This window comes from Sardina pilchardus, chromosome 23 (assembly GCF_963854185.1).
Source record: "Sardina pilchardus chromosome 23, fSarPil1.1, whole genome shotgun sequence".
In the NCBI taxonomy this organism is placed as follows: domain Eukaryota; kingdom Metazoa; phylum Chordata; class Actinopteri; order Clupeiformes; family Clupeidae; genus Sardina; species Sardina pilchardus.
In genome coordinates, this window is record NC_085016.1 from 708,833 (window position 1) to 723,832 (window position 15,000).

A 15,000-nucleotide genomic window follows, 5' to 3' on the forward strand; every position below is an offset into this window, starting at 1 on the left:
TTCCCTGCAGATTTGATCCAAACCTAACGGACAATGTGACAAGAGCTCTTCTTCTAGCAGCCAAGAACAGTAGAAGAACATTAGCAGAACAGTAGAAGAACATTAGCAGAACATTAGCAGAACAGTAGCAGAACAGTAGAAGAACATCAGCAGAACATTAGCAGAACAGTAGCAGAACTGTAGAGGAACATTAGCAGAACAGTAGCAGAACTGTAGAGGAACATTAGCAGAACAGTAGCAGAACTGTAGAGGAACTGTAGAAGAACATTAGCAGAACATTAGTAGAACATTGCCAATCTGAAGCCACTGGAGGCAGGGCCCTTAGAGAGGCTCTTTGGTTTTATGTGCAAATGAATGAAGTGGCATCTGTAACCGCTGAGTGAATCATATAATAATCAAACAACCGCACCAGTACACAAGATGCGCACACACACACACACACTCACACTCACACAACCGCACCAGTACTCATGATGCGCACTCACACGCACTCACAGGACCTTCAGCACGTCCTGCTCTGGCTGGCTAATTATAGGCCTGTTTCATTAGCGTGTGTCTGTAGAATGGCCACAGTAGTGAGTCCACCAGGATGCGTCTCGGTGTCCATTGGGCCGCCAGATTCCGCCCGGCCACCGTAGCATTCCGCAAACAGCTCCTAATTGGGTGTGTTCCCCGCAGGCCTCTGTCACCGCGACCTCTTGAACTCTCCCCTAATTGGGTGTATTACCCGCAGGCCTCTGTCACCGCCATCTCCTGAACTCTCCCCTCGGCTGGACACGTGGAGGGGGGCTTCAATAACACTGATCCTCTCTGCTTTGGTGACGGGGTGTGTCAGGTATGTGTCACATCCCCCTCATGCGCTGGGTGTAGCGTTGCATCTGTCATGGTGTGTGTGTGTGTGTGTGGGGGGGGGGGCATGCACAGCTTTTTAACAATGTTGTGAGATCCTTGTGAACCAATCTCTGATATATGACTATAGAGGTTGGCCTCTTTATTTTCTCCTGCATGGCAAGCTGGGTGGCATATGGCACAACCTCCTGCAGTCTCTTCCGCCGCCTGCCATCACCACCAGCAGCAGGGGCTCCAGTCTTATCGGGGGGGGGGGGGGGTGAGCAGGCAGCACATCGCTGGCACCAATCACCTTTTCCCTCCCGATGACTCAGACGAGGACTAGCAGACTGGAGCTAGCGCTATCATGAGTTAGCGTCACGGCCCTTCTCTGTATCATGAGTTAGCGTCATGGCCCTTCTCTCCATCATGAGTTAGCGTTAGCGTCATGGCCCTTCTCTCTATCCTGAGTTAGCGTTAGCGTCACGGCCCTTCTCTGTATCATGAGTTAGCGTCACGGCCCTTCTTTATACAACAGAGAGGTGCTATGACACACACAAACGCTGCTGTGCTTTGTTGCCACACAGACAAGGGCAGCCATAAGGGCAACATATGAGGACATTAAAAATCTGTCTTCCGCCCCATTTCACCTTGTAGTCCACAGATCTGCACCTTACACAAGCGCACAATGTCTCCTCGCTGCCCTGTTAGCCTGTTAGCCTGTGAGCTCACTGAGTCTTAAACTACTCTCATTTCCGCGCTTTGGCAAAGAGACATAATGGGAAGTGTTTTTTCTTTCAGTCTCTCTGTCTCTTAGTCTCCCCCTTTCTCTCTCTCTCTCTCTCTCAGCCCCCTCCTCTCTCTCTCTCTCTCTCTCTCTCTCTCTCTCTCTCTCTCTCTCTATCCCTCTCTCCTCTGTACTGCTAGAGTCCCTGTGCTGTGCCGGGCAGTGGCGGCCATGTTCATGAAGCATGTCCTCCCAGAGGCCCCTCTGCTTTCTCCTCCTCACAAAGGAGCCGCAGCTACTGGAGCAGCTAATGGCCATCAGGGAGGAGGGGTGGGGGGGGGGGAGGCGGGGTGGGGGGGGGGGTCGAGGAGGACCACGGGGGGTTATGGGAGGAAGGATTAGAACAGCAAAGGGTCAGGAAATAAAAGCAAGAGTTCCAACATGTGCCAGAAAGGGCAGACTGCTTAGATAGTGGACCAATAGGGTCAGTGCTGCTCGCTGTTACGGTACCCTGGTGTACGCGCTGTCCTGGTTATTAGCAACGAAAACATTCAGATGTTTGTTTTAAAAGGAACAGCTGCATAGCGTGTAGGCCAACTCTCCGGACTTAGCACTGAAACACACACTTTTGCCACTGGAAAAGGGGTTATATCCTGATCACAATATAACCCATTACCCATCGGGTGCAGTACAGTAAAATAAAGGGGTTATATCCTCATCACAATATAACCCATTACCCATCGGGTGCAGTACAGTAAAATAAAGTCAAATCAGCTTAGCAGATAGCCTTTAAAGACACTTCTCCCAGGGCTCACTAAGTCCATCTCCATTTCTCCTTTTGCGAGGGCAGCGAGGGCGTCTGGCTCGTAACTAAGACACCGCCGAGCGGCCGTGGACAACGGCGGCCGTCCCAGCGCAGCGTCCAGACGCCTCTTTCACAACATCGGCGTCCCGCCGTCACTCCTACGCTGGCCGGCCTGCGGCCCGATCAGATTTATCACTTTTGTGATCTACAGACTCAGTTCTGCTGATGACAGTTTCTTTTTTCCTCTTTTTTTCTCAGTAATCAGCAATTCCGAGGCAGCAAGTTCCAGAGAGATACTCCATCACCCGCTGAGGACAACAAGACAGGCTCAACAATATACTGATGATGCCCCCGGCCCAGCAATAAGAGACGTTAATGGTTTCATGTTGATTAAAGTGACAAATGAGCATTTAAAGCATTCCGGGGAAGCCCTTTACAGTGTCATTCTCCAGGTTCACTCAAGGACAAGTGTGTGTTAGCCAGCCAGGCAGTGTCTCCAATATGCCTGCAGAGCTGTAGGCACTAAGTTCACCCAGTACATCTCCTCATTATTCTGAACTGAAGGGAGGAACTGACTCTTGTGGTCCTTGCGCAACCATCTGAGAGTGCGACTCTGGCTCCCCGACTGCAGTCTGATGACCGAGGCATCGGGGAGTTATATTAGGAAATCGAGCGGACCTGCCCTGGCTGGTATAGACACATGCCATTCCAACCGCGTATCGATTACAGCATTGGCCTGAACAGATGCCCAAAGTCACAGTGTCCCTTTGCAGACGTCAGCAACAGGTCTTGGCTGCTGTGAGGGCCAACCCACATCCTGTGCAGCCAGTTCCTGCCCACTGGCTCAGAGATGTTTTCACATGTTAGGTGGTTAATGCAGGTTACACTAATGACTAATGACATTACATACTCTGTGTTCAATACTCTGTCTGCTCAATGTAATCCCATATCATCTATCTGCAATGTTGTTAAATGGAGTAAGGCCAACTCTGTTCATAAAAGCCCAATCATACACATTTAATGTTAGTCAGTGATGTTGTCCTAAGGGAGGCCCAGGGTGTCCTTGGGTAAGCTGTTGCCTTTCTCTCTAAGCACTAGTACCACCAGCTGAGCTGAGATGGGACTATAGGGTAGGACCTTCCAGACCTTCACACTCGTGAGTTCACACTGTCTGGTGTAGAATAAAGTTCCCCTCTGATAACAGTACTAGGTCCAGAATAAAGTTCCCCTCTGATAACAGTACTAGGTCCAGAATAAAGTTCCCCTCTGATAACAGTACTAGGTCCAGAATAAAGTTCCCCTCTGAGCTGAGCTGAGATGGGACTGTAGGGTTGGACCTTCCAGACCTTCACACTCGTGAGTTCACACTGTCTGGTTGGATTTGCTCTGGGCAATAAGGTTGCGTTGACCTTAAGGTTTCTCAAAGCCCTAAACACACGACGCATCAGCATCACACCCAAAGTGCCTCTGAAGTCAGACGGCAGATGACTTGGTCACCTGAGAGTGATCTGTCTTGGCACATGCTGACGTGTCAGGTGCTAAAATGACGACTTCATTATTCAGACTTTATCTTTAGCGGGTTAAAAACACACGTCCAAACTCATAGCTCACACACACTACTGGGAACACACAAGAGCTACGGCTGACCCTGATTGACAACTACATTGGCCTTAGACAACCTCAGGGCAGGTCTATTGGGTAGAGTCAGTGCAGGTGAGGGACAGTGCACAGCTGGTGCCACCACAGGGTAGAGTCAGTGCAGGTCTATTGGGTAGAGTCAGGGCAGGTCTATTGGGTAGAGTCAGTGCAGGTCTATTGGGTAGAGTCAGTGCAGGTCTATTGGGTAGAGTCAGGGCAGGTCTATTGGGTAGAGTCAGGGCAGGTCTATTGGGTAGAGTCAGGGCAGGTCTATTGGGTAGAGTCAGGGCAGGTCTATTGGGTAGAGTCAGGGCAGGTCTATTGGGTAGAGTCAGGGCAGGTGAGGGACAGTGACCTGGTGCCTGACCACAGGGTAGAGTCAGTGTCATTCTCCAGAGAGAGTGCCCAGTAGGCGACCCTTACACGCACCCAACAAAAGAAAACTATACGCTATAAGCTATGATAAACTATAACGATATAGAAGGCAATAACATACTACTGGGATATTTTATAGTGTTTGCTTTGCATTATAGGGGGTAAATGAGTCACTGGCAGTAAACACACACTCCAAGTGGATTAAGACACACACACACACACACACACACACACACACACACACACACACACACACACACACACACACACACACACACACTACAGACACACACACACACACACACACACACACACACACACACACACACACACACACACACACACACACACACACACAAATACAAATACACACACACACACACACATACACACACATACACACACACACACACACACACACACACACACACACACACACACAAATACACAAATACACAAATACACAAATACACAAACACACACTCCGACTGGAGGTTCAGTCTAGTCAAGCTGCAGGACAGTGTTCCATGGCTGCCATGATAAACGAGGTTATTCTGGCCTCATTTCATTCTCACTCTGTCAATTACGCACAAGTTCAAAGTCTTTCAGCAGCCTCAGAGCACGGCCGGCTGCACTTGCCACTGATATCATTAAATCATGAGGAATTCCTTTTGTGCATAAATCATGTAAAAAATCCACACGTCCCCCTCTGATAACAGTGCTACAGTAGGTCCAGAATAAAGTTCCCCTCTGATAACAGTGCTAGGTCCAGAATAAAGTTCCCCTCTGATAACAGTACTAGGTCCAGAATAAAGTTCCCCTCTGATAACAGTGCTAGGTCCAGAATAAAGTTCCCCTCTGATAACAGTGCTAGGTCCAGAATAAAGTTCCCCTCTGATAACAGTACTAGGTCCAGAATAAAGTTCCCCTCTGATAACAGTGCTAGGTCCAGAATAAAGTTCCCCTCTGATAACAGTACTAGGTCCAGAATAAAGCACCCAGTGCATGTTATTTTCAGATGACTTTGGTACCGGCACACCACTCTTGGATTCGGTTGTTTCTCCTACATTTAGGTTTGCTGGACAGAGTTCACCCTGAGTCAGAAAGAGCCAATGTGTGTCTATCATGATGAGGGACACAGTTGGGATCTGGGTCAGCCACCATGCTGTTAGTGTGGAGTCAGGCGGTGGGTGGTATGCAGGCCTGGATAAGAGGTATGGCCGCCCGGCGCCCGCCTTCATTACCCAAACTCCAGCAGCCTGCAGGGGCCAGGGGAGAGGTAAGGTGGCCTGCAGGGGCCAGGGGAGAGGTACGGTGGCCTGCAGGGGCCAGGGGAGAGGTACGGTGGCCTGTAGGGGCCAGGGGAGAGGTCTGGGTGAGAGGTACGGTGGCCTGTAGGGGCCAGGGGAGAGGTACGGTGGCCTGCAGGGGCCAGGGGAGAGGTACGGTGGCCTGCAGGGGCCAGGGGAGAGGTACGGTGGCCTGCAGGGGCCAGGGGAGAGGTACGGTGGCCTGTAGGGGCCAGGGGAGAGGTACGGTGGCCTGTAGGGGCCAGGGGAGAGGTACGGTGGCCTGCAGGGGCCAGGGGAGAGGTACGGTGGCCTGTAGGGGCCAGGGGAGAGGTCTGGGTGAGAGGTACGGTGGCCTGTAGGGGCCAGGGGAGAAGTATGGTGGCCTGTAGGGGCCAGGGGAGAGGTACGGTGGCCTGCAGGGGCCAGGGGAGAGGTCTGGGGGAGAGGTACGGTGGCCTGCAGGGGCCAGGGGAGAGGTACGGTGGCCTGCAGGGGCCAGGGGAGAGGTCTGGGTGAGAGGTACGGTGGCCTGCAGGGGCCAGGGGAGAGGTCTGGGTGCCCCACATCTGCAGGACTCCACTCAGAAGCCGTCTCCACCCTTCTAGCACAGGAATGACTGAGTGTGAAAGCACTTTAATGCCCTCGGCCTCCGCACTGTAGACTCAGACCACACCACCACACCACCATACCACCACACCACCATATCAGCATATCAGCACACACTTACACAGGCCACACCACCATACCACACCACCACACCACCACACCACCACACCACCATACCACCACACCACCATATCAGCATGTCAGCACACTTACACAGGCCACACCACCATACCATACCACCATACCACCATACCACCATACCACCACACCACCATATCAGCATGTCAGCACACTTACACAGGCCACACCACCATATTATACCAGCATATCAGCATATGGTCTTTTACATTATAGACACAAGGGCAGGCTTCCCTCACAGGCCTCTGGGTTGCAGGTCTGCTGGGTGACCATGTACAGTATAACCCTCTCACCTTTGCTGACCACCTGAGAACAAGGCTTCTGCCCCCCAGTCTCCTCCACGCATAGACAACATGATTATGTTTGTGTGTAGCCTATGGATTACAGCCTGCTTGAATAGCTCACCTCATGGCAGTCCTGAACAATGTTTAACATGTTGCACATCATCATCGCAGCCAGAAAACATACTCAGCTAAAACATGATCACATAACAGAAACCTCATTAGAGTGACTAATAACCATATTAGTCAGGGATGCTCCCAATTCAATATCATAAAATTACACTCTCTGAAACCCTGATCATGTAGACAGCCTAGTGCATTATTATCGGCTTGATATGTCGTGAGAGGCGTCAATATCCAATTGAAATGCAGGTGTGGCACATTTGCTGAGCGAGGAACGAGAGACTCCGGTGGTGAACAAACGCCAGCTCAGCCAACGCTCCGTGTCCTGACATCGGGGCGGTGCCGAGGAGTTTGTTCTTGTCAGTAAAATGCAATATAGGCTACCGCCTTGCCTCGAACTGGCAGGCAGCGCAACAGCCGTCGTCTGCCTGAGCAGCGTCACCAAGCTCATCTGAGCGAAGATGCTGCCTGCTGTGTGCAACACATGCTGGCGCATATGAAGGTCATGCAAACATGTTATAGCCGAAATGTGATTTTGTCAGATTTCAGGTAGGCTATAGGCTACAACGGCCGAGGATGATGCTGGTAATTAACTCCTTACGTTACACTAAAGCCATTCCGTCCAAGGTTTTCGTATTCAATAATAACGTTTTTGTGCAATTTATGGACCAAATAGTGCATCTCTGGAACATTGGCCTTATAGCGCGCCGTCATATGGTCGTTAACCGCTCATCACCATGCTTCCAATAGGCACGCACTTGTTTCGGCAGCAGCCCACCTCACAACACTCTAATATTCATCAAAAACGGTGGTAACCCCTCAAAGATGTCAATATTTCCTGTTTAAAAGCTTTCATGGAGTCAAAAATGTTGGAAAGGTGCAGATGACTTACCCAAAACACGAAGGAATAGACGATCAGGAGCGTTTTCAGGCAGGTTATTACTGGTTTGGTCTCCATTCTCCTTGATGCCATACTACAGTAAAGCGAAGCGCAGAATTTTCTCTTGAGTTGCGTTGCTGTGATTCTCCGCTGGGCTTCGTGTGGCGATCCGCTGCAGTCTCTCACGGCGCAGTTCTCTCCGTTTTCTAGCCAATGAAAGCGCGCACAGAAATGCAATCCTGCCTCCTGACAACGCCCTCTGTTGGACGTAATACGTCAAGCCAACCTTGCACATGGATGCAGTAGGATCAGTTGATCACATATTAAACAAAGTTCTCAAGAGTTTAACAAATATACTGGGAGCTATGACCAAATAAGTATAATTGATTTATTGAATAATCTATTGGTAGGCTATGTTTGATAGGTCATTAGTCTAAGAGGTATGTTTGAGTGAACTAGGCCTAATTCACCCTGCATTCTAAATATATTCTAGCCTACATCAGACATCTCTCTTTGTAACCTGGGGTTACAGCCGGTGTGGGCCATTCATTGACCTGCATTTGAGTTGCTTATGTTTACCAGAATGTGCTGTGCAGGCAATAGCCTACCATGCTGTTTGATTTTTGTATCAAAACTTAATACGAATTGGTGTTGCTCCCTATGTTATTCACAAGGAACCAGAGAGATCTAGAATGTTATTCATAAGGAACCAGAGAGATATCTTCAACTTCCACATACCTCAGCTCATGTGCTTGCTATCTGACTGTGAAAACAGTTCACAGGCGGGCAACAGAATTGGCACGTCGGTGCTCTAAATATGAGCCTGGAAATTTGCAATCTCTTGTGAAGCCTGTCAGGAGAGTAGCAGCTCTCTGCAATCACAGGCTAAAGGTGAGAGACTACGACTCCAGCTCCTGCTCCTTCCGTGTGTCTCTTTAATTACTGTTTGACTGTTGCCCACCTATGCTTTTATCTGTTACTGTTACTGTTTGCTTTTGTTTTTGTAAAGCACATTGAATAACCTCTGTGTATATGAAATGCGCTGATGGGCGCTGTTCCTGCTATTCTGCTTTTTTTTTTTTTTTACAGATATACGGATGTTGGAAATGATTGTAGCCACTGCTGAGTTGAGGAGCACGTATGAATACAGCCTATATATAGAGTTGAGGGTGAATACAGTATATCCACTTTAGAGTTGAAGGTGAATACAGTATATCCACTATAAAGTTGAGGGTGAATACAGTACAGTATATCCATAGAGTTGAGGGTGAATACAGTATATCCACTATAGAGTTGAGGGTGAATACAGTATATCCACTATAGTGTTGAGGGTGAATACAGTACAGTATATCCACTATAGAGTTGAGGGTGAATACAGTATATCCACTATAGAGTTGAGGGTGAATACAGTATATCCACTATAGTGTTGAGGGTGAATACAGTATATCCACTATAGAGTTGAGGGTGAATACAGTATATCCACTATAGTGTTGAGGGTAAGCGTTTGCGTCAGGTGTTTACAGATACATCAGTAACTGCTAGCCCAAATATATATATCAGATGTTTAGCAAATTCATTTTTGGTCGGCGATTGCTGGACACACCGTGGCACATGGAGGGAATAGAAGCTTTTGGTCCCCGGGGGCCACTCCCACCCCTAGCCCCTCCCTGAGCGCAGGCTACTCTAACCCATAACCCAGCCCATAGCACCTCCCTGAGCTACCCTAACCCATAACCCAGCCCATATCACACACACACACACACACACACACACACACACACACACACACACACACACACACACACACACACACACACACACACACACACACCTTAGGCCCTATTGGGCTGGCACCTTAGGCCCTGTGGGCAGCATGTCTGCCCACAGCAAGGCAGACCAGAGTAGGCTGAACCGGCCATTTCTTCATGATTTTGTCTGGGTTATTTATGCACACATTTTCTCACATAGCCTACATTCACACACACACACACACACACACACACACACACACACACTGTAGCCTACACACACACACACACACACACTAAATGCAATTAACTAGCCTACTTCTGCGATGCAAATACAGGCTTTAGAATACAGTATTTTTGTGCACATTTTGTAACATTTATAGGCTACATAAGCCACAACGATTTGATTCAGTTCTTTCGTTTTCATCCACATATTTTTCATGAATGGCAAATGTGGTGTGTCATGAACACAGGCTATGGGTCTTAAGTCTAATTTAATTTGCATTCTTGCAAGACAATATGACTTAGGCCTACACGGTATCTCGTTTTTCATAGCCTACATTACACATACCAATCTCTTCCAGAGGGCTCACGCCCACTTGCGTGCACAGTTGCGGGGTTCGGTTGCCACAGGCGAAGTTATGTTTACTTCCGGTGTTACCAGATATACGGTTTCTGAGATTCTGAGTTTCCACGGGTGGAGTTTAGCGTGAATATTTATGAGATTGTGGCACATGCACGCCCCTAAACACGGAATACTGAAGCGTGAATCAAAGGGAACTGAAAATGTTGGCAGTCGTTAAAAGACTACGGTGATTTAACACGTTTTTGGATGTTGTCATGGGTTAAGAAGGAAACATGACCATTTCGTGGTCGGGGAAATTATGCAATTAACCTCGATGTTCTGATTGTGTTGCAGCCACTCAAGCAAAACGTCATGTCAGACAAAATCATATAAATCTGTATCTATATCTGACGTCGCTTGACTATGTAGAATATTAGCTATTGTAGCCTACACCTGTAGGCTATGCTGTGATGGTAGTCCTAGCCTATAGGCTACTTTTTTTTTTAAATCGTTTTGATTGTAGCCCAGCCTGTGTGCTTCTGTGGTGACAGTGACTTGGCATCAGATTGACTCACTGTATACCAACACAAGTCTAATAAACAAGCCTGTTATCATGTTTCCATTCGTGTTCCTTGCACACTTGTGTTTGTGTGCAGACTTGGGAAAATAAGATAACACATTATCACATTATATCTTCAAGACATGGGCTTAACATCAGTAGGCCTATTAACTCAATAAAAGTTCATGAAAAGTTATATGCTTTAAAAACTATTTCATCATACCAAAGTAGCCCATCATGTGTGCAAGGATAATATTTAAAAAATAAAGTCTGGGTAATCAGCTTTCAGAAATTGGGTGCCCTGTCTATCAGATTATACTTTTCAGTGCCCAACTAACAATTCTAATGTTACATTGTAAGATAGAGTCTAGCCAAGTTAGGCAAATATTCATAGGGAATAGTGGAACAGCAGTTCTTGGTCTGGTAAGGTCAAACATGTAGCCTAAATTCATAGCATACAACAGCATAGCTACAGCCTGTCTGGCAATGAACAGAAGGATTTGGAGAAATAACGCCCATGGAGAAATTCATTTATCGCTTGAAAGAGTGGAGTGGTGTCTTGGTGAGTGCTGGTAAACATGTTTTCATCACAGCAGGCAGTAGGCTAAGTCCTAACTTTACTTAACATAACCAATATGAGTGCATGGTCATAGATAGATAGATAGATAGATAGATAGCCTGTTTTATTGATCCCCAAGGGGAAATTCAAAAATAGGGGAATATTCAAGAATACTGCTCCCCTAACAATAACAACATGATTGTACAAAACAAGTTTTATTACTGAAGTTATTTTACCAATAGCCTATTGTACAGCACAAGTCTTTCTTTCTTTGTAACAATAGCTAGCATGTTTGTGTAGGCCAGCATGCATACCAAAGCTTGAAACTCACTTGGAACATCACACAAAACAGATGGTGAAGCCTACTGACACTTTAAAGACAACAGCGATAGCCCACGATGTCCCACTGACATTTACGTTACATAAAACAAGCGAACGTGAGCTACACAAGAACACAACATAGCCTACGCGAAATTGCATTGGCTAATCTAACTTACTATACCACCAGTGATCGTCGAAACGGTCATGTTTTAGCACAACCCCATACCAACATTCAAAAACAGATTAAAGCATGCTGTTGTCTTCTAACTTCTCTCTGCCAACATTCCTAGTTCCTTTGATTCACGCGCCATGACTGGGTGTCTAGGCGCGCGCGCTCGACAACCTCCGTTTATAAATATTCACGCTAAACTCCACCCGACTCCACCCATAGAAACTCAGAATCTCAGAAACGGTATATCTGGTAACACCGGGTTGCCTCCCCGACCAAAACAGTGCGCGGCTGCCCATTTTTTAAGCAGGCTGGTTAGAGTTACTCACAGCGACCTTTACTATATAAGCTGATTAACGGCAGGCTGGAGGATGGCCGGGGAGACAGAGGACGAAATACCTGGTAATATACTAGCGATATTCATGTAATTTCACGTATTTATGTGCTTTGAGCTATTATTTTACTATCGCTAGCTGATTATTGCAAGCGGAGGATTGCCCGTTCCGTTCCCCCCGCCAATATTCCCCCCAATAAATTAACTAGATTGAGACAGCAAACTAGCAAAACCAAACAAGTCTGTCCATCTGTACCGTTAAATTGACATTTTGCTCAAGTGTGTGCTTTATCTAGTCATGATCGGCTGATCAGGGCCATCACTGGCAAGTCTGGATGGTTATTAAATAATATCACCAGTAGCCTAATGTTGACCATCGTTGTTATCAATTGAATAATCTCAAGGACAACGTTACGCTAAGGTTAGCCCACCTCCAAGATCGTATTTATTATGCCTAGAATGTATTCGTTTGGTAATTGATGGAATGTCTTCTCATCTTCCAATTGGATTTCTTTGTCCTTTGATTTCTGGACCAGAATCAGGCGCTGTTTTCACCTTCGGGAAAAGTAAATTTGCCGACAACATCCCTAGCAGATTTTGGCTGAAGAATGACACACCTTCCAAAATATGTTGTGGAGATGAACACACCGCACTGATCACAGGTGACCTTATGTGTCTGTAGGCCTGCACCTTGGATGTGGATTTGTTAAATAAAACATACAGAACATATTCATTCAAATAGGCTGGCATCCAGACTAGTGCTTTCAACATATCTGTGCATGTTTGTTACCTGGCAATTTACACAACATATTTTTCCCCTTTCAATTCAGAGAAAGGAAAGCTATTTATGTTCGGCAGTAACAACTGGGGACAGCTCGGTTTTGGAACCAAGGCCACTGTGGCTAAGCCTACGTGTGTGAAAGGTACGTCTTTAGCCATTCATGTCTCCAAACAGGCTATTGTTTTGGTGTCTGTCATTACCAGCTGTGTCTGGGGCACTTGTAACAGGCAGCAGTGCACAGCATTAATGAACAGTCTTTACATATAGCCTAAAGCCGGCCAATGAACTAATGAAAGATATCAAGTGTGCTCAAGTCTTGTGAGAAGGAGACAAAGATACAGATTTGCTCTTTACCTAATCCCAATCTGGAGGTCCCCATAATCTTACATAATCTCCAGAGCCAAGCAGCAGCAATGGGGCACTGCTCTACCCAGTTGGTTGCCAGTTCATACCTGCAAGAGTTTAGAATTGTGCTGGCCAGTCCATGGACACAATTTATGGCCACTAGTCTAGTACCGTATATGCCCATTCAGCGTTCATTCATTCACTCCTAACAATACTCACTAAGCAAACAACTCTTTTGTTGTAGCTTTGAAGACAGAAAAGGTGAAGCTGGCTGCGTGTGGAAGAAACCACACTCTCGTTTACACAAGTGAGTACTGGAACACTCGTTTGCTCTAGGGAGGTGAAATGTGTTTGAGTGACATAGCTGTTCTGTCACAGGTTGCATGGCCCTCTGATACACAGTGGGTAGCCCATGTTCACATGATGATTGTTATCTTAAGAGCACATCCATTTCCTTGCCTCTGAAATATTATGTTGCTGTTGTTGTGTATATTTTCTCTGACATATTTTTATTTCATTTATTGTGTTTGTGTTGCCTGAAAATGTACTTCTGAATAGACATAGATCACACAATATGTTCTGTTAAATAGTCTATAAATCCACCTACCTACCTACCTACCTACCTACCAGATTGGTCACAGTTTTGTCAGTGTTCAGTTGGAGGAGCTAGTGTGCTATTGATATCATATTGATATGTATTTAGAGGTGATGTAGTCTGTGTTAATATTGACATATTGATATGTATTTAGAGGTGATGTATTCTGTATTGATATTGACATATTGATATGTATTTAGAGGTGATGTATTCTGTATTGATATCATATTGATATGTATTTAGAGGTGATGTAGTCTGTGTTGATATTGACATATTGATATGTATTTAGAGGTGATGTAGTCTGTGTTGATATCATATTGATATGTATTTAGAGGTGATGTATTCTGTATTGATATTGACATATTGATATGTATTTAGAGGTGATGTATTCTGTGTTGATATTGACATATTGATATGTATTTAGAGGTGATGTAGTCTGTGTTGATATTGACATATTGATATGTATTTAGAGGTGATGTATTCTGTATTGATATTGACATATTGATATGTATTTAGAGGTGATGTATTCTGTGTTGATATTGACATATTGATATGTATTTAGAGGTGATGTATTCTGTATTGATATTGACATATTGATATGTATTTAGAGGTGATTATTCTGTGTTGATATTGACATATTGATATGTATTTAGAGGTGATTATTCTGTGTTGATAGTCTTATTCAGGTGTATTTAGAGGTGATTATTCTGTGTTGATAGTCTTATTCAGGTGTATTTAGAGGTGATGTATTCTGTGTGTGTTTGTAGCTCAGGGGAATGTCTATGTAACCGGTGGCAACAGTGAGGGACAGCTTGGCCTTGGGGACTACGATGAAAGAAGTACTTTCCAATTGGTGGACTTCTTTAACAAGCGGGGACCAATCAAAATGCTCGCTGCTGGTTCCAACACCTCAGCCGCTCTCACACGTAAGTTAACATTTCATATATTTGCAGCTATTTCATATATGTCCAGCTATTTCATATATTTGCAGCTATTTCATATACTTCCATCTATTTCATATATTTGCAGCTATTTCATATATGTCCAGCTATTTCATATATTTGCAGCTATTTAATATACAGTATGTCCATCTATTTCATATATATTTCATATATTTCCAGCTTCTGTAGATATGTAGATTATACACATTAATACACCACAAACTACTGCTTGTTTGATTGTTGTTGCAGTAAATGGAAAGTCTGTTTTGCTGTGAGGAATGCTAATGCTGCTGCTCTGGTTGTGTCTGCAGAGAGCGGGGTGCTGTACGTGTGGGGGGACAACTCCGAGGGCCAGATCGGTCTGGGAAAAGAGAGCAACGCTGTCAAACC

General features: G+C 45.9%; 2 protein-coding genes across 3 annotated transcripts in view; one reads left to right on the forward strand and one right to left on the reverse strand.

The window, feature by feature from the left end:
• The window catches only part of tspan7b (tetraspanin 7b), a 33,383-nt gene extending 25,544 nt beyond the window's left edge, over nucleotides 1-7,839 (reverse strand). The window contains exon 1 of the mRNA XM_062527398.1: nucleotides 7,706-7,839. Coding sequence (XP_062383382.1) covers nucleotides 7,706-7,786 — 81 coding nt within the window. The 5' untranslated portion in view covers nucleotides 7,787-7,839. The remainder of the gene's footprint in view (nucleotides 1-7,705) is intronic.
• Nucleotides 7,840-11,888: 4,049 nt separating this feature from the next.
• rpgrb (retinitis pigmentosa GTPase regulator b) overlaps nucleotides 11,889-15,000 on the forward strand; it is a 19,096-nt gene continuing 15,984 nt past the window's right edge. Inside the window, exons 1-6 of one of the 2 annotated variants that reach the window (XM_062528228.1) lie at nucleotides 11,889-12,016; nucleotides 12,485-12,610; nucleotides 12,779-12,871; nucleotides 13,319-13,381; nucleotides 14,437-14,595; nucleotides 14,922-15,000. The exon at nucleotides 14,922-15,000 is cut by the window's right edge and continues 71 nt beyond it. In XM_062528228.1, coding sequence (XP_062384212.1) covers nucleotides 11,986-12,016; nucleotides 12,485-12,610; nucleotides 12,779-12,871; nucleotides 13,319-13,381; nucleotides 14,437-14,595; nucleotides 14,922-15,000 — 551 coding nt within the window. In that variant the 5' untranslated portion in view covers nucleotides 11,889-11,985. Of the gene's footprint in view, nucleotides 12,017-12,149; nucleotides 12,370-12,484; nucleotides 12,611-12,778; nucleotides 12,872-13,318; nucleotides 13,382-14,436; nucleotides 14,596-14,921 lie in introns of those variants that run through there. The other variant, XM_062528229.1, reaches the window with a different exon arrangement.